General features: G+C 45.1%; 2 protein-coding genes across 6 annotated transcripts; both read left to right on the top strand.

The window, feature by feature from the left end:
- The first annotated feature begins 304 nt into the window (after positions 1 to 304).
- On the top strand, positions 305 to 19,240 carry LOC130381386 (gastrula zinc finger protein XlCGF57.1-like). Of its 2 annotated transcripts, none has more exons than XM_056588987.1 (4): positions 305 to 517; positions 1,023 to 1,086; positions 1,606 to 3,004; positions 16,417 to 19,240. In XM_056588987.1, exons 1-4 carry the CDS (start codon positions 320 to 322, stop codon positions 16,493 to 16,495), a joined length of 1,740 nt encoding a protein of 579 aa, XP_056444962.1. In that variant the 5' UTR covers positions 305 to 319; the 3' UTR covers positions 16,496 to 19,240. The 2 variants fall into 2 exon arrangements, with proteins under 2 accessions (XP_056444962.1, XP_056444963.1); XM_056588988.1 differs by having other exon boundaries at positions 1,606 to 3,087; positions 15,492 to 19,240.
- Positions 8,582 to 27,308, top strand: LOC130381385 (zinc finger protein 468-like). Of its 4 annotated transcripts, none has more exons than XM_056588984.1 (7): positions 8,582 to 9,159; positions 10,254 to 10,386; positions 11,005 to 11,288; positions 12,168 to 12,234; positions 13,732 to 14,015; positions 24,824 to 24,887; positions 25,413 to 27,303. In XM_056588984.1, exons 1-7 carry the CDS (start codon positions 9,106 to 9,108, stop codon positions 26,264 to 26,266), a joined length of 1,740 nt encoding a protein of 579 aa, XP_056444959.1. In that variant the 5' UTR covers positions 8,582 to 9,105; the 3' UTR covers positions 26,267 to 27,303. The 4 variants fall into 4 exon arrangements, with proteins under 4 accessions (XP_056444959.1, XP_056444958.1, XP_056444961.1 ...); XM_056588983.1 differs by having other exon boundaries at positions 24,821 to 24,887; XM_056588986.1 differs by lacking the exons at positions 8,582 to 9,159; positions 10,254 to 10,386; positions 11,005 to 11,288; positions 12,168 to 12,234; positions 13,732 to 14,015 and adding exons at positions 22,058 to 22,482; positions 22,956 to 23,088; positions 23,722 to 24,116 and having other exon boundaries at positions 25,413 to 27,308.
- Positions 27,309 to 27,981: the final 673 nt, after the last annotated feature.

The raw sequence follows: 27,981 nt of genomic DNA, 5'->3' as shown, positions 1-27,981 counted from the left end.
AGTGTCCTCCACCTGGCCCCCGCTTGAGCTTTGAGTCTAGGGGGGAGGGTGCTGGAGGAGACATCTCTCTCCAAAACTCTGAATCTTTGTCTGCAGTACACATTTTAAACCCTCTCTCAATGTTACATAAACATACATTTAAAGAGTTTAAAATGTACCATTACACTTTCTTCTTTTGTGCAAACAGTGTATGAAAACTATTACTTTGTGTCATTTTTTTTCTCCCTCTGCAGAAGACTGCGATGCCTTTGGAGACCGTAGCACGCAGCGCGGCGCCACCTCGGAGAGTCTGGGTGTGGACGGCCCTGGCTCCTACCACATGTCCAGTCACGGCGGGGAGCTGAAGATCCTGAGCGTCTACGGTAAAGGGGAGGGCCCACTGGCGGTTGACGGCCATGACACCCTCTTCACCGCGTCAGAAGTGGAGGCCCTGAACTCGCTGTATGCGTACCACAGCGCGGCCAAGAGCCTGGAGCGCGGCGAGCGGCTGGTCTGCCACGAGGAGCTGAGTGTGCAGGTTGGAAATCATCTTCTTATTCAGCATCCAAATGAGAGGCTTCCTCTGTTACAACTCCAGCACACACCCTTATAAAGCACACTCCTCTATGATTTAATGTTCCGTAAGTGTAGCCTGCCTATTGCCAGACCAAGCTCAATCGTAGATTGGACTTTGGTCTGGGGAAGCTGCTGTCATTGTCTTCAGCACAAGAGGCTTGATCAACTTGTTCAACTGACTCTGTACGCAAATGTCTGCTTGCCGTCGCTTCCCTGTCGTCATTGTGTTAAACCAGCCAATAGGGCGCCAGGGAGAGAACTAACCAACTTGGTGATTGGCTCCTCCAAAAACGTATCGGAAGCAGAAAGAAATGAATTGATCTTCTCCAGATCCTTCCACAGGGCGAATTCAAATGGCCGGAAGAACAGGCTGGGGGCACCCAGTCTATCGTAGGTGGGGATCAACAACTATTCTGTGCAAATTAAAGAATTTGTCTTGTGTGTGTTTCCCTCTTTTTGGAAAGCAGCAGACCCCAGACACCATTTCAATCAAGATTGAAGAGGATATTGGTGGAGGCATGCCCGCTGTAGGTTAGTAATACACATTGCATCCATGCAAGCAAACGACCTACCAACTGAGAATGTACTCGATTCTACCTACGCTAAAAAGCCTGGTCCTCTTTTGAAAAGAATCATGACCAAAGCCCTCCTAAAACACAAGGACTACAATACAGTTTATAGTAGAATGATGTACATCTTCTTCATGGCAGACATCAGGAATGCTGAATCCGCTCTGATTCCCAGTATAATTACAGTATTGGTAAAGCAGGTGATCGGAAACAACAGATGACCTGGGTTGTGTCTTTATGACCTCCCCACATCCTTAAAAGGTGGAGACGTAGCGATGCCTTTTCAGCTGAAGCCTTTGACCCTTGACCCCCCCCCCAAGGGGAACAAGGGAAATGCATAATAAACAAAAAGACGTTAGAAAGAAAGTGTCAAAATATACTTCTTCCAATACATCAGTGTGTAAAAGTACATGCTGTATCCCTTTGTGCAAATCATGAATTCAAACCATTACTCTCTCTGTCTTTGTTTTCCTCTCTGAAGAAGACGGCAATGACATCAGAGACCGCAGCACGCAGCGCGGCGCCACCTCAGAGAGTCTGGGTGTGGACGCCCCTGGCTCCTCCCGCATGGCCAGTCACAACGGGGAGCTGCGGATCCTGAGCGTCTATGGAAAAGGGGAGGGCCCACTGGCGGTGGACGGCCATGACACCCTCTTCACCACGTCAGAAGTGGAGGCCTTGAGCTCGCTGTCGGCGGACTGCAGCGTGGCCAAGAGCCTGAACTGCAGTGTGCGGTTGGTCCGCCTTGAGGAGCTGACTGGGCATCGGGGCGGCCGCAAGGGCCGGCCCGGTGTCTTGTGTGGCAAGGTTTTTCCCAATAATGACAATATGATCGTTCACATGAGGACAAAACCCGACGAGAAGCAGTACGAGTGTGACCAATGCGCAAAGTGCTTCAGTCAAAATGGACATCTGAAGAGCCACATGATGACTCACACCGGGGAGAAGCCCTACAGGTGCGACCAATGCATGAAGCTCTTCATATCGAAAACGCACTTGAAGTGCCACATGTGGACTCACACCGGGGAGAAGCCCTACAAGTGTGACCATTGCGCAAAGCGCTTTAGACAAACATACGCCCTTCAGATCCACATTAGGACTCACACCGGGGAGAAGCCCTACAAGTGTGACCATTGCGCAAAGCGCTTCAGACAGACAAGCCAGCTTACGGGCCACATGAGGACTCACACCGGGGAGAAGCCCTACAAGTGTGACCATTGCGCAAAGGGATTTGGACATTCAAGCCATCTTAAGACCCACATGAGGACTCACACCGGCGAGATGCCCTACAAGTGTGACCAATGCGCAGAGCGCTTCGGACAGCCAAGGCAGCTTAAGAGGCACATGTGGACTCACACCGGGGAGAAGCCCTACAAGTGTGACTATTGCGCAAAGAGCTTCGGGCAGACATGCCATCTTAAGAGCCACATAAGGACTCACACCGGCGAGATACCCTACAAGTGTGACCAATGCGCAGAGCGCTTCAGAGAGTCAAGCCAGCTTAAGAGTCACATGTGGACTCACACCGGGGAGAAGCCCTACAAGTGTGACCAATGCGCAAAGCGCTTCTTAACGATAAGCCACCTTAAGAGCCACATGAGGACTCACACCGGGGAGAAGCTCTACAAGTGTGACCAATGTACGAAGCTCTTCATTCGGAAAGACAAGCTGAAGATCCACATGAGGACTCACACCGGGGAGAAGCCCTTCAACTGTGACCAATGCGCAAAGCGCTTCAGACAGAGAGGCAGCCTGAAGAGACACATGAGGACTCACACCGGGGAGAAGCCCTTCAACTGTGACCAATGCGCAAAGCGCTTCAGACAGAGAGGCAGCCTAAATGTCCACATGAGGACTCACACCGGAGAGAAGCCCTACAGGTGTGACCAATGCACGGAGCGCTTCATTTATAAAGCCTGCCTGAAGAGCCACATGAAGACTCACACCGGAGAGAAGCCCTACAGTACAATTTAATCCCTTTTAGCAAGTTCAGCCCTTTTTATTTATTGTACCAATGAGAAGGCAGACAATACATCTGTTATATCAACTAACCTTCAGATCTCAGCTCAGTTCATCTTTAAAGCCCGCCTCCCACCCAGCTTCGACCCCCACCAGTTTGCCTATCGATCAAATTGATCAACGGAGGACGCCATAGCCATTGTTCTACATTGTATAATGACAAAGTATTCTATTCTATAAACAGGGTTTATATCATTTGTATATAATTGTATATATTAAACTTACGCTTGATATTTCGACACTGTCGTTACCTCTACCTTTGTTATTAGAAAAAGCCTGCAAAGTTGACCTGTGAAATAGACTGCAATTAAACCCCACATTATAATACATTTCATTTAGAGGCGCCTTTCAAGACACCCAAGGTCAGAATTATACATGATTATACATGTTATAATCATAATAATCAATTATACATGATTATTATACATGACTGTGTTCGTTTCACTTACCTTTTGGCATGTCCTTAAAGAGCCCATGCCATTAAAATCACATTTTTCCTGTTGTTTGTTAAATAACATAGGTCTGAATAAGTTTGTGAGCTGTGGTAAGTTTGAAATCTATGCAGTTTGTCTGCTGAATGCAATAGGCAATGAAAGGAAAAAGGCAGAAGAAATGAGCCACTCTGGATAAGGTGACACTGTGACGTAACGTTGTCAAACTATTATTCATGGCCCTGCCCACTTGGTTGGTTCGTAACCACCCACAAGAATTCTGAAGGAGTCGTGATTGAGCTAGTGCTAAATGCTAATACGTGTATGGTAGTTGCTTAGGTCGTAGTAACAGGCTAGTTACAGAATTTTTAATGCAATGGCAGAACGACATCGAAGTACATGAACTGCGACATGCTGCCTGCCGCCGGTTGCCGCGGCGCGAGGCACCACCGCCGCGAAGCACCACCGCCCGGCAGCGGGCAGCCGGGCGGTGGTGCCTTGCGCCGGCAGCAGGCAGCAGGCAGCGTGCGGTTCTGTCTGCTACAGATTGATGTGGAAGTGGAAGAACCAGAGACGTCGGAGAACCCGACGAAGTCCTTTGTGATTCATTATATCGTCTGGACGTGCACACAGCTTTTGGCCGTGATAATATGTATTATTTGATATAGATATCTATGTATGATATGATATTATTTAGATATAGAGCTCCAGGACTGTAACGGAAGTGTTGTACACTTCCTTGTTATTTGGATAACCGTTCTGCTGTTGGTGTGATGGCGCATAACGCGTCGGACTCTCGTCTCTGGTATTTCTACAACTAGACCCGTTGTGGGGGTTATCTCAGCCATGGTTGAGAATGAATTGGGGGAAAGGAACTTTGGCTTTGACTCCCTGAAGTCATGAACCACGACATGGAGGAGAAAGGGATTGTTGACCGCGGTCGTCTCCCGCCGGAGCCTCGCTGCCGATGGACCACCGCCTCGGCTTCAGGATGCGGTGATTAGCGCTGACCGCTGCCGAGGCGGCGGGAAGCAGGGCTCAAGCGGGATACATTCGCGGCCAACAATCCCTTTCTCCTCCATGTCGTGGTTCATGTAGCCTACTTCAGGGAGTCAAAGTTCCTTTCCCCCAATTAATTCTCAACCATGGCTGAGATAACCCCCACTACGAGTCTCGTTGTAGAAATACCAGAGACGAGAGTCCGACGTGTTATGCCATAACACCAACAGCAGAACGGTTATCCAAATAACAAGGAAGTGTACAACACTTGCGTTACAGACCTGGAGCTCTGCTCTATATCTAAATAATATCATATAATACATAGATATCCATATCAAATAATACATCACGGCCAAAAGCTGTGTGCGCGTCCAGACGATATAATGAATCACAAAGGACTTCGTCGGGTTCTCCGACGTCTCTGGTTCTTCCACTTCCACATCAATCTGAAGTAGACGCGGTCGTTTCAGATTCATAATAACCTATCGTCTGGAGGCTCACACAGCTTTTGGCCGTGATAATATATATTATATATTATATGATATAGATATCTATGTTTAATATCGGTTTCTAAGAGCCATTGCGATACATCCACCGTAAACAGAGCGCATGGTACCGTGGCTACAAGCTGCTCAGGGCCAGGTGATAATATTATATATTATATGATATAGATATCTATGTATAATATGGGTTTCTACGAGCCATTGCGATACATCCACCGTAAACAGAGCGCATGGTACTGTCAGTGGCTACAAGCTGCTCAGGGCCACACCCCCACCCCCCTCCTTGACCTGCCTTGACACGCCCACCGTATACAGAGCGCATGGTAGTGGCTACAAGCTGCTCAGGGCCACACCCCCACCCCCCTCCTTGACCTGCCTTGACACGCCCACCGAAACAGCGCGTTTGGGGGAAGCTCAATGTGCGACTGTTTCGGAGTGACTGTAACTCTGCACCACGGCTGATTTTCGGGGACGTCTTTGAATACTGTGTTTGTGGCCCACTAATACCTATATTAAAGCATCATAAAATAGAATGGCATGGGATCTTTAATGCCAACTACCTCTTGTTTTGACTTTCTAATGGCTGTCTTTCTACTGCCATTATTTTCTAGTTCATACCTTGAATCACAATAGGCAGTTAATTTCTTTCAGATCTCAACAGAAAATTGTTTGAATTTAACGTTTTCGATCGTTTCTATAGTGGTTGATACCCTTCAGACCCGTTCACCCTAAAACGACTTACAGTACATAGATACATGTGATTCAAGGAGTAGGTAGGGGTTAGACTAGCCTGGCTCCGCCCGCCAAAGTACTTCCGCTCAATTTGAATTTCCCTTCAGTACTAGGTCTGGACCTGCTGTATGTAATTTGGTTTTCTGGTGCCGCCTCAGCGGCGTCCAATCAGCGAACAGTGGGCGTGTCTGAGAACAATGACGATAAAGTCGTGTGCCAGTTTGAGTTGTTGTTGTTGTAGGTCGGTAGTTGATTTACAATGTGCAATTTTTCCCTGATAAAAAAATTTGACGAACAAAACCTGCAGCTGTCGTTGACGGACATTTTCGTGCAGACGCGCAAGGTGTTTGGTTTGTGTACAACCTGCGCGTGATTCCCGGCGCATGACATACGTCACAACCAAACGTTAGCGATTGGTTATGGCAGATCCAGAGTGGCACTGGGCAGATCCAATCATTTTAAACTTCAACAGACACCCGCCTTCAAGTGAGTTAACGTTTGTCAATTGATTAGGTCCAGACTCTGTACAAATGAAATGAAGTGAAGTACGAGAGTCTGATAGAACCAGGCTAGGGTTAGACGGTGAATAAGGATACATGTGATTTAGCAGTAGGTAGGGGTTAGACAGTTAATAAGGATACATGTGATGAAGCAGTAGGTAGGGATAAGACAGTGTTTAAGGATACATGTGATGAAGCAGTAGGTAGGGGTAGACAGTTAATACAGATACATGTGATTCAAAGAGAAGGTAGGGGTTAGACAGTGAATACAGCTCCATGTGATTAAGCAGCAGGTAGGGGTTAGACGGTGAATACAGATAACTGGTAATAGTACGGAAGAATATAACCCTACATTTTATGGTAAACTACGATTATTATTAGGCCTTATACAACGGGTGGCTTAAATCCAGCGATCTGATTGGTTCCTAACTGTTGTATAATACCGGGTGATACCGGGTTGTGTATAATGAGCGTATACATAACTGCTATGACGCCCAATCATTTTGTGAAAGTTTGCATATCCGCACCTGGAAGTAGTTACAAAGTAAAACATGTTGAATGATGGAGAAGGTGTAAATGTTGTTACTCCGGGAGTGAGCAAGGCGATGGAGGGACTAACGAAAGCTTAGGCACACGGCGAGTGAACTGCTCCATAGGATAAATTGCCGGGGAACCGCTCTAGCCGAGCGGTTTAATGTAGGCTACCTACCGTGTGACTTTCATTTTGCCATAATAGTAACCGTTGAATAAAAGCAATAGCTCACTTCAGTCTGTGGTATGTGCTCATTATACCTCTGTGAAGAGGGTCGCCAATAATTCCGCCAATAACAGAGTCCTATGTCATTGACGTCTTCTCACAGGTCTTCACCTAGCGCCACTTCCCAGCTAGCTGCTGCTGCTGAAGCGGCATGTTCAACGCTTTGGACGTTGCTGTTCCTGTCTGTATCCCCAACAGTAGCCGTAAAACTGTGTCATCTTTGGCTGTGTTCAGGGACGCGGGAAGTGGGGGTGCTTAGGGTGCTGCTGTACCCCCCTGGCGGTCCCTGGCTGTAACTGCAAGTGAGAACGTTTGATAGAATTTTATCATACAACATGATTTTTCTTGAAATTATTGACATCCACCCTTTTTGTTATATTTATCATATTAGCATTTCATTTTATTTAGGACATTGTCTGTGTAGGCTGACGAAGGCTATGACGCACAACGCAGAACAATGCTATGTGCGCGGCGGGAAAATTCCAAAAGTCAAGCTTGTTACAAGTGCTATATGTGTCACAGAAAATAAGTATTTTCCGATTTTTTTGGCCCCAAGAAGGCAAAACTTCGCGATCAAAACACCAGCCGGACATCCAATTCCCTACATTCCGTATGTAATCTGTCCATAGCTGAATATGGTACTATGCTGATTTTACATAAGCATGTTGGTGTTCAACATCTGTTGTAGTGAACATTCTAAAACTGGTGTAAAATGTTGCTGGCCATATTAATAGACACGTTGAACGTTATCGTTGTGATTCTGGAATCCCGCACGTAAACTGGTTGGCAAAAAAAAGAGCAAAGACGGACGGTTCATTTGACGGAGAAATCGTCACTTTCCTCATATCAGACAACTCGTAACTCTGGATGAAAATGAAGGCTTTCTTTTACTGTCACTTTGCTTTGTAAACCTTTAGAAATAACCTCCTGAATCCTTGTTATAACGCTGTGTATAATCCCAGACCGCAACAGCTTGTCGGCATGTTGTTAGTGTGTGAAATTCAGCACAGTATCAGCCGAGTTGACTCTAATTTCCACATTGTTTACTTGCTAACGTTTGTGAATAACAGTGGCTAGTTGGCAGAGTTAGTCTTTTTACACACCAGGGGCCTCATTACAGAAAAAATCCTAACTTCTCATCCTAACTTAAGTTAGGGACTCAAAGATAGGAAAAATCCTAACTTCCTATTACAGAAGCAGTCCCTAACCTGTTGGCCGTTTCCTATCTTATCTTTGGCCTCCTATCTTATCTTAACTTAGGTAATCCTAACTGCTCTGTAAATCAGATTTTCGATCTGCAATCGTCAGTTTCTGCACTCAGAATGTGCATGTGATTGATAGAACGAGTTACTTTTAACATTAACAGAGACTGTTGATAAAGGATCTTTGTTAATAACGGCAAGATAGTTGCACTAGTACGACGTCTTGGCGGGTATTGACACAGGGAGGAGTAATAAAGTAGTAAAGTAATTCTTCCACCAAAAACGTGTGTGTGTGTGTGTGTGTGTGTGTGTGTGTGTGTGTGTGTGTGTGTGTGTGTGTGTGTGTGTGTGTGTGTGTGTGTGTGCAATAAGAACCAATGCAAAGGGTTAAAATGTACCACTATATCAAATCTAACAAAACTCTTCAAAAAGGAAATAATGAAAAAAAAGTATTATTTGAACTGTATTACCTAAGCTAAGGATCCTGAGGATCTCATTTGTTCGTTTTTATTTTATTTCTTGCTTTTTATCGGTCATTCTTTTGTTTTTTATTATCATCTATAAACATGTTCAATAAAAAAGAATAAGAAAAATACGGGGAGAGGTTACCTTTTACACAGCCCGAGATGAAGCCTCGGACGTCACCCGCTACGTCATTTCGCCTACGTGAAGCCTGCTCGATAGGGAGCTTCGCTGGGGGGAGGAGCCGAGGTACTCGATCGACACACGCCCCGATGCCTCGACGCAAACCATAACATCACTACATATAGTAAGTTTCACCGACGACTGCTTCCTCAACTTGGTCCAATACAAAGCTGGACTTGCGGAACGTCTGGAAATGGAGTCCGGATTAGTACCAACTCTCCTCGGCTCAGCGACAAATCTCGGACAAGTAAGTAAACTACCGCTATATCATCGTGTTGCTTTACTGTATATGGTTACCTTGTTACCCTAGCATTAGCTCTACAGCAGGGCTGCCCAACCTTTTTTGACCCAAGATCTACTTTTCAAATAGCCAACCTCCCGAGGTCTACCGGTCTAGTGTCAACATTGCAAACCTACCTTCAAGCACTGCGGTCATGCCAGCCCACTCATCGAGATCGGCGGTCAAGCCAGCCGACCCAGTTTTTTGCCGTACCTGTATATACTAGCCATTACGGTAATAGCGTCTCGGAACTAGTTTAAAGTAAAAGCATTCGTCGGGTACATACAAAAAGACGGTCAATAAAAGCAAATACGATCAAAGGAAGTGTACGGCCGTTGTGGTATTTACTTTCAAAATAAAAGCCCACCAAAAATTCCAATATGAGACATATTAAATATGATTTTGGATTCTATGTAAAAGAAAATGCCCTGTTATTCCAGGGTTAGGGTTAGGGCTAATATGCCTAATATCGGCCGATAATATCGGCCTGCAGATATATTGGTCGGGCTCTACTACAAACTAATACAGCTGTATTTTAACAGCGACGTGACCGCAGTAGTTCTAGCGTTTTACTGATGAGGAGATAATCATACATATGGTGCGATCCAGGCAACCCGTAACCCGTGTTTTCACAACCCTCTACCAGATCTATGACCTCGTTACAGCTCGTAACTTACGGTCTGAAATGTGTCCCCGGATGCAGCAGAATGTTAGACATCGATCTGGTACGAGTTCACAGGTAGTGAGTTGCGGGTTGGACTGCCATTCCAGGGCCCACTCATATTTTCCCCTTCGCACCTGATTCAAATCAATGGGTTATTTACAGGTTTCTGCAGAGCTTGATGTAATTGTAGTGAGATGATGAGATGATCTTTTACGTTGTATGAAATATGCAAACAAATGAATGTAACATCATTTGATCACTTCATAGATCTAATTTTAAGTATGTGGCTAATGTAATTCACTAAACATGCGTACCCTATATGTTCTTACAACTTGCACCTGGAATACATTGAAAGCAATACATTGAGTACTAATTTGACCTTGTTGTCTCTACACAGAACAGCCCATCAATTGGTAACATTCAGGTGTTTCTCTCAAGGGATGTTGCCTGCCATACAGACCACCTGGAAACACATACTGTAGCCACACGGCTATCCTTAAAGACTTTCCGGCCCCACTTCACAAGTAAAGGTATGTACTTTCCACCTTGAGTACATTTACATTTGATGTAGTAGATTCTAGGCAGCAAAGACCTACCTAAAAGATCCTACCTAAAAAGCCTGGTCCTCTTAGGAAAAGCATCATGACCAGCGCCCTGCAAAGAGACAAACTTGGGAGTTGTATTTCAAAGAGGGAATCAGTCAAGAGCCCAGAAGGGTTTCAAGACTGATATCACATGAGCTGTTAATCATTCTCAATGAATCATCAATCATCAATGAATTCAAAATGTATAAATGTTAGCTGATTAGCTTAAAGGGAAGGACACGTTGTCGCTTGTTATTGTCAAAATAGAGTAATTGCGCTTGTCTCGCATGTCATGTTGTGCTCAGATCATTTTGCGCTGGTGTTCGTTCAGTGTCCTCCACCTGGTCTCCGCTTGAGCTTTGAGTCTAGGGGGGAGGGTGCTGGAGGAGACATCCCTCTCCAAAACTCTGAATCTTTGTCTGCAGTACACATTTTAAACCCTCGGTCTCTATGGTATATACATACATTTAAATAGTTTAAAATGTACAAATACACAGTTCCTCCTTTTATGCAAACAGTGTACCGAAACAATTACTTTCTGTCATTGTTTTTCTCCCTCTGCAGAAGACTGCGATGCCTTTGGAGACCGTAGCACGCAGCGCGGCGCCACCTCTGAGAGTCTGGGTGTGGACGCCCCTGGCTCCTCCCACATGTCCAGTCACGGTGGGGAGCTGAAGATCCTGAGCGTCTACGGTAAAGGGGAGGGCCCACTGGCGGTTGGCGGCCATGACACCCTCTTCACCGCGTCGGAAGTGGAGGCCCTGAACTCGCTGTCTGCGGACCACAGCGCGGACAAGAGCCTGGAGCGCGGCGAGCGGCTGGTCTGCCACGAGGAGCTGAGTGTGCAGGTTGGAAATCATCTTCTTATTCAGCATCCAAATGAGAGGCGTCCTCTGTTACAACTCCAGCACACACCCTTATAAAGCACACCCCTTTATGATTCAGTAAACGCTGCCAAATATGCCCGTCTTATGCCCACCTTTTTCCTTGCATGGTCCGCGCGTTTACACTGACCGTGGTAATTTACCGGCTTGATTTCGCACCCCAATTTACACATATTGGCGCTTTTCATTTAGATGTAAATGTGATTAGACAGCTTTGAGGTTCCAGGGAAGGGACTTGGGTAGAGGTGTTGCTGCACTGTCTCTACAACAGAGACAACGCAGTGATTTCAACATGAGTAGTTATAACTGGAGGGGTACTGATATCTGCAAGCTGCTGACCGTCATGGGAGGGAAGGTGATGCAGTCGCATTTAACGAAGACGGGGAGAGAGTGCGATCTACGAGAAAATACCAGAAGAACTTTCCTTACGATGCTTGGTCAGCAAAGTGGTCAGCCAATTAAAGAATATGTTGTTGATTTTGCGCTTGTAAATAGTGAATCGCGTTTTAGTCTACACTCATCAACTTATTCTTGCATGCGAGAATGAGTGAATCGAAAGAAAAAAGACATTCGGAGTATGCAATTTATTGATAAGACGTGTACTGTCTCCGTGCATAGCCCCGCCATCTCCAGTGAACCAAGAAAGCTGGCTCCGTGACGAAGGGGGATTTTACCCCCTCTGTTGTACACAGGCAAGACAATGAATTTGCAGGGCGTGCAAAGCCGCGAACGAACCGGGTTGGCAGTGTAAAAATGCATAATGTGTCCTTAGTGGGGATTGGCAACTATTCTGTGCAAATGAAAGAATATGTCTTGTATGTGTTTCCTTCTTTATGTGGAAAGCAGCAGACCCCGGACACCATTTCAATCAAGGTTGAAGAGGATATTGGTGGAGGCATGCCCGCTGTAGGTTAGTAATACACATTGCATCCATGCAAGCAAACAACCTGGATCAACTGAGAATGTACTTACCGTAATTTTCGGACTATAAGCCGCGCCTTTTTCCCCATTTTTCGAGTCTGCGGCTTATATAACGGTGCGGCTAATCTATGGATTTTACAGGTTACAGACGAGTCCACCGACTTTAAATCTATGGGCTCTATGACCGGTCCGCGCCCCGCCACTAGTCGCGGGCTCCAGCAGGAAACGCTGGAAGTAGTAGTGGGGACAGAAAATGCAGCTGCAATTGTTTGCTGACCTGCAATAGGTTTCATCTTTTTCTTTGGTGGCATTTTTGCGTTCTCTCTTCTCTTCTCGCCTGTTTCTCGAGAAAAACGGGATCTCGTTGGAAGCGCGATGTATGCGCAGGCGCCGTTTGGGCATAACAATATGGCGGCTGCCGTTCAATGTAGTTTTCATCACCACCACCGGATTATGTTTCATTTATTTCATTACAGCACGTCCCTTAAACGTTACAACATAATCGACACGAATGAGCACAGCATCGAGCAGTGGAAACGTGGGTTTATTTACTATGAAGTTCGTATTTTTAATTGTTGAAATGAAATCAGCGGTGACGAGCTAGTTGTTTTGGTAGAGGCTAAATTAGCATGTCGCGATACTTTGTACCGGGGATCACGTCTGCGCCGAGTAGATGCGCAGAGGGTTGAAACAGCGCTTGTCCGGTCTGCTCACAAGAAGGTTTCTTTGGCCAGTTACTGTGATTAAACACGAGTTGTTTAATGTTCACAATGTATCGTTTTTCATGGGGAAAATGAGATGCGTCCCCGGGGACGCATGGATAGTGAGTTTAGTGCGTCCTTTCAGATTTTAATGCGTCAGGGACGCAGGACGCGTACCTAGCAACATCACTGCACCCGCGGCTTATAGTCCAGTGCGGCTTATCTATGTACACATCATTCAATTTAGCTGCTGCGGCTTATACTCAGGTGCGCCTTATAGTGCGGAAAATACGGTACTTAACTGCGCTGAAAAGCCTGGTCCTCTTTGGAAAAGCACCATGACCAGCGCCCTGTTAAACACGAGTCAAATTTGGGAGTAGCATTTCAAAGATGGAATCAGTCAAGAGCCCAGAAGGGTTTCAAGACAGATTCCCCATGAGCTGGTTTATCATTCTCAAACATCAATGAATTCAAAATGTATAAATGTTAGCTGATCAGCTTACAGGGAAGGATACATTGTCGCTTGTTGTTGTCAAAATAGTATAATTGCACTTGTCTCGCATGTCATGTTGTGCTCAGATCATTTTGCGCTGGTTTTCGTTCAGTGTCCTCCACCTGGCCCCCGCTTGAGCTTTGAGTCTAGGGGGGAGGGTGCTGGAGGAGACATCCCTCTCCAAAACTCTGAATCTTTGTCTGCAGTACACATTTTAAACCCTCTGTGTCAATGGTACATTTAAATAATTGATTTCATGTGTACAAATACACATTTTTTTCTCCCTCTGCAGAAGACTGCGATGCCTTTGGAGACCGTAGCACGCAGCGCGGCGCCACCTCGGAGAGTCTGGGTGTGGACGGCCCTGGCTCCTCCCACATGTCCAGTCACGGCGGGGAGCTGAAGATCCTGAGCGTCTACGGTAAAGGGGAGGGCCCACTGGCGGTGGGCGGCCATGACACCCTCTTCACCGCGTCAGAAGTGGAGGCCCTGAACTCGCTGTCTGCAGACCATAGCGCGGCCAAGAGCCTGGAGCGCGGCGAGCGGCTGGTCTGCCACGAGGAGCTGAGTGTGCAGGTTGGAAATCATCTTCTTATTCAGCATCCAAATGAGAGGCTTCCTCTGTTACAACTCCAGCACACACCCTTATAAAGCACACTCCTTTATGATTTAATGTTCCGTACGTGTAGCCTGCCTATTGCCAGACCAAGCTCAATCGTAGATTGGACTTTGGTCTGGGGAAGCTGCTGTCATTGTCTTCAGCACAAGAGGCTTGATCAACTTGTTCAACTGACTCTGTACGCAAATGGCTGCTTGCCGTCGCTTCCCTGTCGTCAATGTGTTAAACCAGCCAATAGGGCGCCAGGGGGAGAACTAACCAACTTGGTGATTGGCTCCTCCAAAAACGTATCGGAAGCAGAAAGAAATGAATTGCTCTTCTCCAGACCCTTCCACAGGGCGAATTCAAATCGCCGTCAGAACAGGCTGGGGGCACCCAGTCTATCGTAAGGGGGGATTAACAACTATTCTGTGCAAATGAAAGAATTTTGTCTTGTGTGTGTTTCCCTCTTTTTGGAAAGCAGCAGACCCCAGACACCATTTCAATCAAGATTGAAGAGGATATTGGTGGAGGCATGCCCGCTGTAGGTTAGTAATACACATTGCATCCATGCAAGCAAACGACCTACCAACTGAGAATGTACTCGATTCTACCTACGCTAAAAAGCCTGGTCCTCTTTTGAAAAGAATCATGACCAAAGCCCTCCTAAAACACAAGGACTACTATACAGTTTATAGTAGAATGATTTACATCTTCTTCATGGCAGGTGTCAGGAATGCTGAATCCGCTCTGATTCCCAGTATAACTACAGTATTAGTTAAGCAGGTGATCGGAAACCACAGATGACCTGGGTTGTGTTTTTATGACCTCCCCACATCCTTAAAAGGCGGAGACGTAGCGGTGCCTTCTCAGCTGACGCCTTTGACCCTTGACCCCCCCAAGGGGAACAAGGGAAATGCATAATAAACAAAAAGAAGTTAGAAAGAAAGTGTCAAAATATACTTCTTCCAATACATCAGTGTGTAAAAGTACATGCTGTATCCCTTTGTGCAAATCATGAATTCAAACCATTACTTTCTCTGTCTTTGTTTTCCTCTCTGAAGAAAACGGCAATGACATCAGAGACTGTAGCACGCAGCGCGGCGACACCTCGGAGAATGTGGGTGTGGACGCCCCTGGCTCCTCCCACATGTCCAGTCACAACGGGGAGCTGCGGATCCTGAGCGTCTACGGAAAAGGGGAGGGCCCACTGGCGGTGGACGGCCATGACACCCTCTTCACCACGTCAGAACCGGAGGCCTTGAGCTCGCTGTCCGTGGACTGCAGCGTGGCCAAGAGCCTGAACTGCAGCGTGCGGCTCGTCCGCCTTGAGGAGCTGACCGGGCATCGGGGCGGCCGCAAGGGCCGGCCCGGTGTCTTGTGTGGCAAGGTTTTTTCCAATAATGACAATATGGTCGTTCACATGAGGACAAAACCCCGCGAGAAGCCGTACGGGTGTGACCAATGCACGAAGCGCTTCAGTGGGAAAGTACACTTGGAGATCCACATGAGGACTCACACCGGAGAGAAGCCCTACAAGTGTGACCAATGCGCAAAGTGCTTCAGTCAAAGTGGACACCTGAAGAGACACTTGAGGACTCACACCGGCGAGAAACCCTACAAGTGCGACCAATGCATGAAGCTCTTCAGTCTGAAATGTCACTTGAAGAGCCACATGTGGACTCACACCGGGGAGAAACCCTACAAGTGCGACCAATGCATGAAGCTCTTCATATCGAAAACGCACTTGAAGAGCCACATGTGGACTCACACCGGGGAGAAGCCCTGCAAGTGTGACCAATGTACGAAGCTCTTCATTCGGAAAGACCAGCTGAAGATCCACATGAGGACTCACACCGGGGAGAAGCCCTTCAAGTGTGACCAATGCGCAAAGCGCTTCAGACAGATAGGCAGCCTGCAGAGACACATGAGGACTCACACCGGCGAGAAACCCTACAAGTGCGACCAATGCATGAAGCTCTTCAGTCTGAACTGTCACTTGAAGATCCACATGAGGACTCACACCGGGGAGAAGCCCTACAGGTGCGACCAATGCGCAATGCGCTTCTTAACGACAAGCCACCTTAAGACCCACATGTGGACTCACACCGGGGAGAAGCCCTACAAGTGCGACCAATGTACGAAGCTCTTCATTCGGAAAGACAAGCTGGAGATCCACATGAGGACTCACACCGGGGAGAAGCCTTACAAGTGTGACCAATGTACGAAGCTCTTCAGACAGAGAGGCAGCCTGAACAGACACATGAGGACTCACACCCGCGAGAAGCCCTACAAGTGTGACCAATGCACGGAGCGCTTCATTTATAAAGCCTGCCTGAAGAGCCACATGAAGACTCACACCGGAGAGAAGCCCGACAGGTCTGAACAAATGCACAAAGCTCTTCAGTCAGAAAAGGCACCTGGAGGACCACATGTGTTATGTATTTTAAGCACGTAAGCTGCCCCCACATAGCCACTAGGAAGCAGGATCGAACACACAAGCTGTAATATCTACCCCAGCCACAGAATCAGAATCAGAATCTCTTTATTGTCATTACACAAAGTGCACCGAAATTGGGGTAGAGGCTCTCAAAATAAGTGCTTTTAAAACAAAAACTAAAAGAGAAAATGAGTGTATTTTTTGAAAATAAATTTAGAATGTTGAACTCAAAAAAATATATATATACATTTTAAAATATCAGCCAATTTAAAAGGTCAGATTGGTATGATAATGCAGTCATTTATAATTCTGCATTATTTAGAGAAATAACAACTCTGGGGTAGAAACACCCCAGAGCTGGGGTGTAAGCCCATTTGTTCTTGACCTGATTGCCCTGTAGCGCCTCCCAGAGGGCAACAGTTCAAACAGGTTATGGCCTGGGTGGGATGAGTCTCAGGATGCTATGAGCTCTCCTGAGGCAGTGTCTATTGTACACATCCTCAAGAGAGAGAAGAGGACATCCAATGACTTTTTGTGCCGTTTTTATGACCCTCTGGAGCGCTTTCCTCTCAGCTGCAGTGCAACTGGCAAACCACAGCGAGATGCCGTAGCTTAGGACAGTCTCAATGGTGCAGCGATAAAAGCTCATCAGCATTTTCTCCTGAAGATTGTTCTTCCTGAGGATCCTTAGGAAATACAATCTCTGTTGGGCCTTTTTCAGAAGCGCCTTGGTGTTTATTGTCCAGGTCAGGTCCTGCTGAATGTGCATGCCCATGAACCAAGAAGGCAGCATCTTTAAGACAGACGCGGAAGCTGAAGCTAAGAGCTAGACCACGCCCACTTCACATAAGCCACGCCTACTTGGTCCATTTTCAGCGACCGGAGCCAGCGGAGGTCAGAGAATCATAGGCGCCCCGCAGAGAGAGTCGGGCCTAAGCCCGGGGCTCGAAGTAGCTCACGGTATTTCTCTCTGCTAGTGTTGGATACAATTCCCTCCCTTTTGCTTCATAGTTACCATACCGAAATACTTAAACAAATAAAGTGAGTTAAAAGCCACCCGTTTCGAACTACTTTCAACAAGAGCACGACAATTGCCACATGAGGACTCACTCCGGGGAGAAGCCCTACATGGGTGACCAATGCGCAAGGCGCTTCAGTCATGGCTCCAAGCTGAAGATCCACGTGAGGACTCACACCGGGGAGAAGCCCTGCGTGCGTCTACTACCGCCCAGTAGCTCGAACACCTGTGATCATGAAATGCTTTGAAAGGCTGGTCTTTCACCACATTAAAGATGAACTGAACTGAAATAATAAACATCGTTAACGTTTTAGTTATGACCATTCTAAAAATAAAAAAATGACACTAAAAAAATTATTTAAAAAGTCAATATATAGCTTTTTTTTTAGCAACAAAAGATAATGCGTCTTTTAGTATTAGAGCGCCGATGACGTCACTGGCATGGTACAACTAGGTCGTTGCTGCAGACTCGCGAATGTCTTATTCACTCCGCGGTTGAAAATAGTGATTTTAATATGGCTGGTTACGAGTTTGGGCCTGTGAGTGACATGCCTGTAGTGTCCGACTGCCACCCGGTGGAGAGGGATCAATTTCAGGCTCCAGCTCCACCTTCGGATCGTGTGGGTGTGACTGGTGTGCGTGTGGGTGCTGCCGGAGCATGGACACTGCCATTGAATCGGTCTGCTGCCGAGAGGTCCCGGTCAACCTTGACCACCTAACGGTGGGATTAGGTTGCATAACCATGCACAGGGCATTTCGGTTGCTGTGCGGCGAGAGAGGTTTTGGAAGTGGCCATGCTCTCTCTACGGGACGTCCGAGCGGAGACACTGGAGCGCCCCATAAATAGCAACCAAGTAACAAGGCGAAAACAATCTTTCCCCCTCCGTTTTCCTTTGATGCGTTTCAGGAATATCTCCGTAAAGACGGACTCATTGCGGAAACGCAACGAGCTGTACAAACGCTGTAGTACCTACATATTCAAGGCGCTGGTTCTCCACAAAAATAAGAGGAGCGCATCAAGCCTGCGCGCAGTAGGCTATAAAAAAGTTCAAGTCGAGGCGGAGATAGTTGTTGTTTAACCTTTTAGATTGAGTAGAAATACTTTTTAATGTACAGTTAGTAATTAATTTGACCAAGGGGCTGTATTTAAAGCTACAAAAAAACAAAAAAAAAAACAACACGAAACCGCATAGGTCCGGTTTTATTTGAATCCACCATGGGACCATGGACCTATTAAAGAACGTGGTTTATTATCTGCCTAATAACATGGTAATTAAAGACATGGATTCACAAAAAAATCGGCTCCGGGTGGACGGGACCCGAAAGACACGTCAGATGCGTTAGATGCGAGGCGGATTCACGAGTGTCACGTATACTTTATGCGGATGTTGGAGGTTTACTTTCTGGTGGATGTTGATGGATTTTGCACAGATGGGTATTGCACAGATAAATCTTACTATGAAACTACTTCTTCGAGTTTAACTCCCTCTGCATCGGTAGTCGGCGAACAACAGGGTGAATAGAAAGGGACATTTGTGGAACTTCTGTTTCATTCATTACGTGACACCTTCATATATTGTAGAACCATTACATATACAGTGGCATGTTTTGAGCCTTTTTTTGTTTTAATCTAGTCTCTTTTTTAAATACATCACAGAGAGAAATGAAGGCCAGTCGCTCAGCCGAAACGCAGCTTTCCGTCGCGACCATAAATGCTATATAATTACATTATACATACATTGTAATTACTCACAAGCAAGTAGTGGTAGATTATATATATATACTGTATATCCTATATTTCTTGACAATATTATCTCCTGTTGACGAACGATAGAATAAGGCTTTGCTCACCATGTCCATTTCACGTTAGACTAGCTATAGTCTGATTCTGGTGGCAACTTAGCTGTCTCAACAGCTCTTAGCTCTCAACATAACACATGATCTACGTGACACGACTGAATTTTACAATTACAAATAGAAACAATTGTTTAGTCTTACTTGTGAAAGGTAATTCCTTGCGATCTTGTTTGAATCGTCCTGACGGTCCCCCCAAGCGGCGCATGAAGTAGGCATCTTCACTCCGAAGACGAAATAACTCCCGTACCAAGATGGCGCCGACGATTTATGCCGTCCAAGGCCGAAGGGGGCGTCTACCTATATGATGTCTATGGGCTACCCTATGCTAAAGGAGGGTTTAAAGGAGGCATCAAGGCTCCTTTCCTAAGCATTTTTAGAATTCGACCCACCTTTCATCCAAGTAATTCCGGGTCATCTCGTTAGGAAAGGAAATTTCCTACGAAAAAAGAGAATTCGTAGAGGCCCCTCCGAGGTGTCTTGAACACACCAAAAGTTATCGCCTCAAGAGACATCACGGCTCAAAAGCAATAATTAAATCAGAAATCAACAAGGTGTGGCAAGAACAATGGGTATGGAAAATAAGGGTCGTTTCCTGCATAGAATTCAGAGGCAGGTGGTAACAAGGAGACATGGCTACTGGAAGAGAAGATGTGAGGTTATCATCACAAGACTACGCATAGGGCACACATGTCTTAACCATGAACATCATAGGCAAACATGAAACAGGGGTCTGTCCTAAATGTAATGGAAGATGGACAGTGGAGCATGTTCTACTGCAATGTGAAGCTTACAATTTGGAGAGAAGAGAGCTGTTGGAAAATGTTAAAGCATTGGGTCAAATAAGCCTGACCTTGGAGGGTTTACTCTCCTTTTCCACACTCAAACCACCAGCATGGAAACATGTAATGGCATACCCAAAAGCAACAGGTTTATTTGACAGACTATAATTTATTTATTTTTTTCATTTATTAATTTAGGGTTTGTTTTATTATCTGTTGTTTTCTATTTATATGATTTTGTTTATTTACTTTTGTTCTTATGCATAGTTAATAACGTATAACCTCCATCGATGCTCAAAACCAGAAGGGTAGGAATTTGGAATTTATTGTGAAGAAACTACAAGAGGCTATTATTAAAATAGAAGAATGGTAGTTTAAGTGGGGATTTAAATTTTCCATAGATAAAACAAAGACAATGTTCTTTACAAGGAAAATAATTGTTGGTAATTTAAAACTTAGATTATGTGATCAAGAATTGGAGAGAGTACAACAACTCAAATTTCTTGGTTTGCGGTTTGATGAAAGAATTACATGGAATGTACACATTCAGAAAATAGAAAGAACTTCACTAAAAACATTTATGTAGGATTAACCAGATCAGTATTCGATTCTGGTTGCATAGAGTTTGGATCTGCAGCAAACACATCTCTGAAAAGATTAGATAATATTCAAAATCAGGCTTTGAGACTATTCTCATGTGCTATTTGAACGACCGCAACATCAGCATTACAAGTGGAAATGGGAGAAATGCCACTGGAATTAAGGAAAACACAGCTATCTGTAAACTACTGTTAATTTAAAAGGTCATAATGAAGATCATCCAATGCAAGATATACTGAAACAATGTTGGGAAAAGGAGAGAAGAGAAACAAAAAGTTTTGGATAAATAATTGAGCAGAAAGCAAGATAACTTGAAGTTAATGAAATACATATTTGTCCAAAGGTACCACTCTCAGTAATACATCCATGGATAATTTCTGATCCTATTGGTGATCTCACATTGCTTGACAAAAAGAACAAAGATAAGGAATTTATTTGACACCCACAAGTAATAAAGACATATATAGATAGTAACTATTATAGTTGGGATCGAATTTATACAGATGCTTCAAAGAACTCGGCTAACAAATTCGGTTCCAGAGTTCAGCATTAAAATTTCCAAACGAATCAGTGATAGACTGTTGGTGTATACAGGAGAGATGACGGTAAATTTGTTAGCATTACAATGGGTTGAAGAGGTGAGACCTTTGATAAAATATGCTCTGAATCCAGTTCTTCATTAATCAGCTTGAAGTAATAACAAATCAGAGGGAAGACCAGATATTTTAATTGAAATGCAGCAAACATTACGGTACATACAATTAAAATGATGGGACTAAGTATAATATACCGGCGCATATAGGAATCAAAGGAAATGAAGTAGCTGACAAATGTGCAAAGGAAGCAACAAAAAGGAATTGACATCATGGTTTCCTTTAATAAAACGGAAATTAAATCTACAATCAAGTATTAATTGGAAGAAAGGTGGCAAAAGCAGCGGGAAGAAGAGAGAAAAGGAAGGTGGTTACACTGAATTCAAAGAAAAGTATGCGTGATGAGAAGCACGGGGAGAACCCGGAAAGAGGAAACAATAATATCCAAGTTAGGCTTTGTTCATGCAAGATTAAACAGTACATTATTTAAAATAGGAAAACACAATCCGGGAAGATGTGAATATTGTAATGAGGAAGAAACTTTAGAACATGTAATGCTTTATAATTGTCAAAAATATGATGCTGAGAGAAGGGAACTGATATTGAATCTTAAAGAAATTAAGTTGAATTATGAGAAGAAGAAGAAGAAGAAGAAGAAGAAGAAGAAGAAGAAGAAGAAGAAGAAGAAGAAGAAGAAGAAGAAGAAGAAGAAGAAGAAGAAGAAGAAGAAGAAGAAGAAGAAGAAGAAGAAGAAGAAGAAGAAGAAGAAGAAGAAGAAGAAACAGAAGAAGAAGAAGAATCTCCAAACCAAACAGTAGGTGGCGGTAATGCTCCATATCGTTTTGCAAGCCGCCAATAAATTGAGAAGAAGAAGAAGACGACGACAACATGGCTCGAAAACGAGCGAAGCATGGCAGTTGCTCAGTGTTTGAATGCTCAAATGAACACAAAACTGTATTTTTAGTTCCTTCCTCCGAGCCTCTGAAGAACCAGTGGATTAATTTTATTGTTTCTGGAAATGCGTCCGTCTGCGCCAAACATTTCACTGACGACTGCTTCCTCAACTTGGGCCAATACAGAGCTGGACTTGCTCAATGTCTGAAGATTAAGTCTGGATCATTACCAACTCTCCATGGCTCAGCTACAAACCTCGAAAAAGTAAGTTAACTAACGCCATATCATTGTGTTGCTTTACTGTATATGGTTACCTTGTTAGCATTATAATGTTGGTTTGGCTGTACAGCACAGCCCAGTTACTGTTGGTAATGTAAAGGTAGATGGCATCAGGTATTTGTCCACGCACGCACAAGCGCGCGCGCGCACAGTAACGCGAGTGTTGTCCACCTATTTGTTATTTGGATCACCGTTCTGAATGAGTGCACCTCTGAAAACCAGGGGGATCACCTGATTCAAATCAAAGGGTTATAAACAGATTATTGCAGAGCTTGAAGTCATTGTATTGAGATAGTGAGATTAGCTTTTAAGATGCATACATTTTGTAAACAAATCAATGATGTTAGGCTAATGCAATTCACTTAACATTCTTATCTTATATCTTCTTACAACAGGCACCTGGAATATATACAAAGTAATGAATTGAGTCCTATTTTGACCTTGTTGTCTCTACACAGGCCAGCTCATCAAGTGCTTACATTCAGCAGCTTCTCTCAAGGGATGTTGCCTGCCAGACAGACCACCTGGAAACGCCTACTATAGGCACACAGCTATCCTTAAAGACTTTGCAGCCCCATTTTAAAAGTGAAGGTATGTACTTTCAAACTTGAGTACATATACTTTTGATGTGGTAGATTCGAGGCAGCATAGATTCTAGGGCCAGGCTGATGCTAGATTCTACCTGCGCTTAAAGGCCTGGTCCTCTTTGGAAAAGCATCATGACCAGCGCCCTGATAAAACACGAGTCACATTTCAAAGACTAAATCAGTCAAGAGCCCAGAAGGGTTTCAAGACAGATGCCACATGAGCTGGTTTATCATTCTCAAACATCAATGAATTCACGATGTATATATGTTAGCTGATCCATATGTTAGCTGATCCAGGGAAGGACACGTTGTCACTTGTTATTGTTAAAATTGAGTAATTGCGCTTGTCTCGCATATCATGTTGTGCTCAGATCATTTTGCGCGGGTTTTCGTTGAGTTTCCTCAAACTGGTCACCCGCTTGAGCTTTGAGTCTAGGGAGGAGGGTGCTGGAGGAGATGTCCCTCTCCAAAAGTGTGAATCTGTGTCTGCAGGACACATTTTAAACCCTCTGGGTCAATGTTGCATACACATGCATTGAAATAGTTCCTTTCACGTGTACAAACACACACTTCCTCCTTTTATGCAAATAATGTATCAAAACAATTACTCTTTATTGTCTTTTTTCTCCCTCTGCAGAAGACTGCGATGCCTTTGGGGATTGTAGCACGCAACGCGGCGCCACCTCGGAGAGTCTGGGTGTGGACGGCCCTGGCTCCTCCCACATGTCCAGTCACAGCGGGGAGCTGAAGATCCTGAGCGTCTACGGTAAAGGGGAGGGCCCACTGGCGGTGGACGGCCATGACACCCTCTTCACCGCGTCAGTGGTGGCCCTGAACTCGCTGTCTGCGGACCACAGCGTGGCCAAGAGCCTGGAGCGCGGCGAGCGGCTGGTCTGCCGCGAGGAGTGCAGTGTTGGAAATCATCTTCTTGTTCACCATCTAAACCAGGGATGGGCAACTTTCATGATAAAGAGGGCCACATTTTTTATCATAACCATCGGAGGGCCACATGACTGCACACTTCAACTAAACGTGAGCTGAGAGAAGCTACATAATTTTGAATTTGGTAGATGATTTCCTGTATTCTGGTGCATTTTGGCGATGGCCACTACCTAAAAAATCGTCCAGAATCATAACCTATGTACGGTATGTTAATTGAACCAACATACATTAATTTCAAGTTTTCCATGCTCAAACAGCCACATGAATGGTCAGTATTTTTGTCAGTGCAAAGGGCTCACATACATCAACATTCAATGAAGTAAAAAAACTGGAAAACAGTGGCCCAACATTAAGTGCAACAACTCAATGAACTCAAACCCAACAAGCAGTTGTAGTAGTTGTAGTGGCGACTTAAGTGGATATCTATTAATGACTGATATCGCTTCTAAGCAAACTAGACGCATGGGTTTGCCTTTGAATTCTATGAATTCTTCTCATCTTTCTTGAACGAGTTTTCTGTAACTCGATCAATTATTATTATTATTATAATTTAATTTTTTTTTTTTTTTTTTTTTTTTTATTATGTGCGGGCTGATTGGGCATGCGGGTCGCGGGCCGCGGGCCGCCAGTTTCCCATCCCTGATCTAAACGATAGGCTTCCTCTGTTACAACTCCAGCATACACTCTTGGATATATAACACCTTTATGATTCAATGTCTCGTAAGTGGGGATTAACAACTATTCTGTGCAAATGAAAGAGTGTCTTGTGCGTGTTTCCTTCTTTATGTGTAAAGCAGCAGACCCCAGACACCATATCAATCAAGGATGAAGAGGATATTGGTGGAGGCAGTCCTGCTGTAGGTAAGTAACACACATTGCATCTTTGCAAGCAAACGACCTGGATCAACTGAGAATGTACTCAATTCTACTTGCACTTTAAAGCCTGGGCCTCTTTTGAAAAGCATCATGACCAGAGCCCTGCTAAAACAAGAGGACTACATACACAGTCCATGGTAGAATGATTTACATCTTCTTCATGGCAAACAGGTGTCAGGAATGGTGAATGAGCTCTGACTCCCAATATAACTACAGTATTGGTAAAACGGGTGACGGGAAACCACAGATGACCTGGGTTGTGTCTTTATGACCTCCCCACATCCTTAAAAGCGGAGACGTAGCGGTGCCTTCTCAGTAGGAGCCTTTGACCCTTGACCCCCCCAAGGGGGACAAGGGAAATGCATGAATCAACTAATAGAAGTTGGAAAGAAAGAATGTCAAAATATAATTCTTCCAATACACACAGTACATAGTACATACTGTATCCCTTTGTGCAAATAATGAATTAAAGCCTTTACTTTCTCTCCGTCTTTGTTTTCTTCACTGAAGGAGACGGCAATGACATCAGAGACTGCAGCACGCAGCGCGGCGCCACCTCGGAGAGTCTGCGTGTGGACGCCCCCGGCTCCTCCCACATGTCAATTCACAGCGGGGAGCTGCGCATCCTGAGCGTCTACGGACAAGGGGAGGGCCCACTGGCGGTGGACGGCCATGACACCCTCTTTGCCGCGTCAGAACTGGAGGCCTTGAGCTCGCTGTCCGCTGACCACAGCGTGGCCAAGAGCCTGAACTGCAGCGTACGGCTGGTCCGCCTTGAGGAGCTGACTGGGCATCAGGGCGGCCGCAAGGGCCGGTCCGGTGTCTTGTGTGGCAAGGTTATTCCCAACAATGCCAATATGATCGTCCACATGAGGACTCACTCTGGGGAAAAGCCCTACAAGTGTGACCAATGCATGAAGTGCTTCAGTCTTTGCTTCACCCTGAAGCGCCACATGTCAACTCACTCCGGGAAGAAGCCCTACAGGTGTGACCAATGCACGATACGGTTCAGTCTGCCAAGATACCTGAAGATCCACATGTCGACTCACACCGGGGAGAAGCCCTACAGGTGTGACCAATGCACGAGGAGCTTCAATCGGAAAGACCACCTGAAGATCCACATGTCAACTCACACCGGGGAGAAGCCCTACAGGTGTGACCAATGCATGAGGAGCTTCAATCGGAAAGACACCCTGAAGATCCACATGTGGACTCACTCCGAGGAGAAGCCCTACAGGTGTGACCAATGCACGGGGAGCTTCGGTCGGAAAGGCACCCTGAAGATCCACATGAGGACTCACTCTGGGGAGAAGCCCTGCGTGTGTTTGCAGTGCGACGCCAGCCACAGCGACCCAGGCAGTTAGTGTGTGCACATGCTCAAACACACTTTGACACGGGGTAACGGGACGCTTTGATTGAGACCTCCGTCCTGTATTGTTTGAAATTACTGCTTTTAGTTTTTCTTTTCATCACGATTAAACGCTTTCAACTTTTGATTTGGTTTGTTTTTATTAATAATTGATGTCTGTGTTGAATAACTTATTTCTAGGACACTTCTGACGGCAAAATATTTGATTTAATGTAGAGCTTGATCAGGGGAAGATACAGGCAGCAAAGTTACCAAGCATACACTCAATGAGACGACGGGTGTACATGATTCTTATTGGAAACGTTGACATCGTGGGTAAATACAACGGAAACAAAGGTCAGGGGGAGGGGCCTTTGTGGAGTTTAGGATTGGCCAGAGGAGAGACCAAGTTAAATTGCAAAGAAGTCGGTGGATTGGCCTCAGTATCAAACTTGGTGCCCACAGTTGCAAATGCAAACTATCTAAACACCTTTCAATTAGAGAGGGCGGAAGGTATCTATAGGACCATGGAGAATGGATAGAACTTCATTGAAATTGAGTTGAGGGTTCATATAATTTGTATATTAAAGTTATGCTTGATATTGCCACAACATTGTCATTACCGTTATCTTTGTTATTACAAAAAGCCTGCAAAGTTCACTTGGGAAATATACTGCGATCGAACCGCACATTATACATGATTGTGTTCATTCCACTTACCATTCCATTCTGTGCGCTTAAGGCTAACTACCTTGGATGGATTGTATCATAATAGGCGATAATGGTTGAAAATTATCCCTGGTTAAATGTCTAGATCTCAGTGATGCTCAGTTTAGGCCGGTCCTCCCTCTAGAAGGCAGCATTATTCTAACGGGACAAAGTCAGAAGATTCCTAGCATTGGTCCCCCTTCGCTCCCTGTTTGCAGCGGCGGCTGGTGATCCAATTCGTGGGTGGGGTGCAGTAATGGACGGGGGTCCTCCCCAAGAAAATATAGAATTGTTTTCTAGGATGCCCACTAGCTAAAAATGTATTCCGATTCATAGCCTACATCCTGACTTGCAGGGCCTGGACAAGCTTACACTGCTCTCACTTTCACTCCACTAGTCATTGCTATTTGACTCATGGTTGTTATTCTGATATTGAGGCATATCATGATCAATGTCCTATAGTGTTTGACCGGAGTCTAAAGGTGCATTTCAAATGCAGTTTGGGACTGTTGTATATATTTTTTTTATATGCTACATACCAAAAGACTTAATTAACATGTAATTTACTTGTTCCTTTTAAGTTGAACATTTATGAGGAGTCCAATTCCTCCACTGAAATGGGTAGAAAGTGCATTTACAACTCTCTGCTAGTTAACTATCTGTCACTTCTCTATGCATGTAGTTATGTTGCGCAATGCATGAATGCTGTTGAGGTAGCCTATTAGATTCATTGGCTGAATTGTCCAATCAGCTCCAAATTACTACAATGAGTTGAAACACAAGACACAGTGTAGTGTCAAGTGTTTCTTTAATACTCTTGGTAGGATAACAAACCTACCATGATTTATCGTTCCTTATGTCGTGTGGTCATGTACAGGGGTTGGGTTTGTGTCGGGTCTCTTCTTTTTCTGTTTACTAATTATTTTGGTGTGTGTGCGTGTGTGTGTGTGTGTGTGTGTGTGTGTGTGTGTGTGTGTGTGTGTGTGTGTGTGTGTGTGTGTGTGTAAAGTTCCTAAGCCAGAG

Source organism: Gadus chalcogrammus, chromosome 4 (assembly GCF_026213295.1).
Source record: "Gadus chalcogrammus isolate NIFS_2021 chromosome 4, NIFS_Gcha_1.0, whole genome shotgun sequence".
In the NCBI taxonomy this organism is placed as follows: Eukaryota; Metazoa; Chordata; class Actinopteri; order Gadiformes; family Gadidae; genus Gadus; species Gadus chalcogrammus.
This window is presented reverse-complemented; position numbering and strand designations above follow the sequence as displayed.

Bases quoted from the DNA above. Each gene is read 5' to 3' on its own strand.
- LOC130381386 (XM_056588988.1), top strand. From the start codon at position 320: ATGTCCAGTCACGGCGGGGAGCTGAAGATCCTGAGCGTCTACGGTAAA. The intron at 518-1,022 runs GTTGGAAATCAT...TTTGGAAAGCAG, and splicing joins ACGAGGAGCTGAGTGTGCAG to CAGACCCCAGACACCATTTC. The intron at 1,087-1,605 runs GTTAGTAATACA...TCCTCTCTGAAG, and splicing joins TGGAGGCATGCCCGCTGTAG to AAGACGGCAATGACATCAGA.
- LOC130381385 (XM_056588983.1), top strand. From the start codon at position 9,106: ATGGAGTCCGGATTAGTACCAACTCTCCTCGGCTCAGCGACAAATCTC. The intron at 12,235-13,731 runs GTTAGTAATACA...CTCCCTCTGCAG, and splicing joins TGGAGGCATGCCCGCTGTAG to AAGACTGCGATGCCTTTGGA. The intron at 14,016-24,820 runs GTTGGAAATCAT...TTATGTGTAAAG, and splicing joins ACGAGGAGCTGAGTGTGCAG to CAGCAGACCCCAGACACCAT.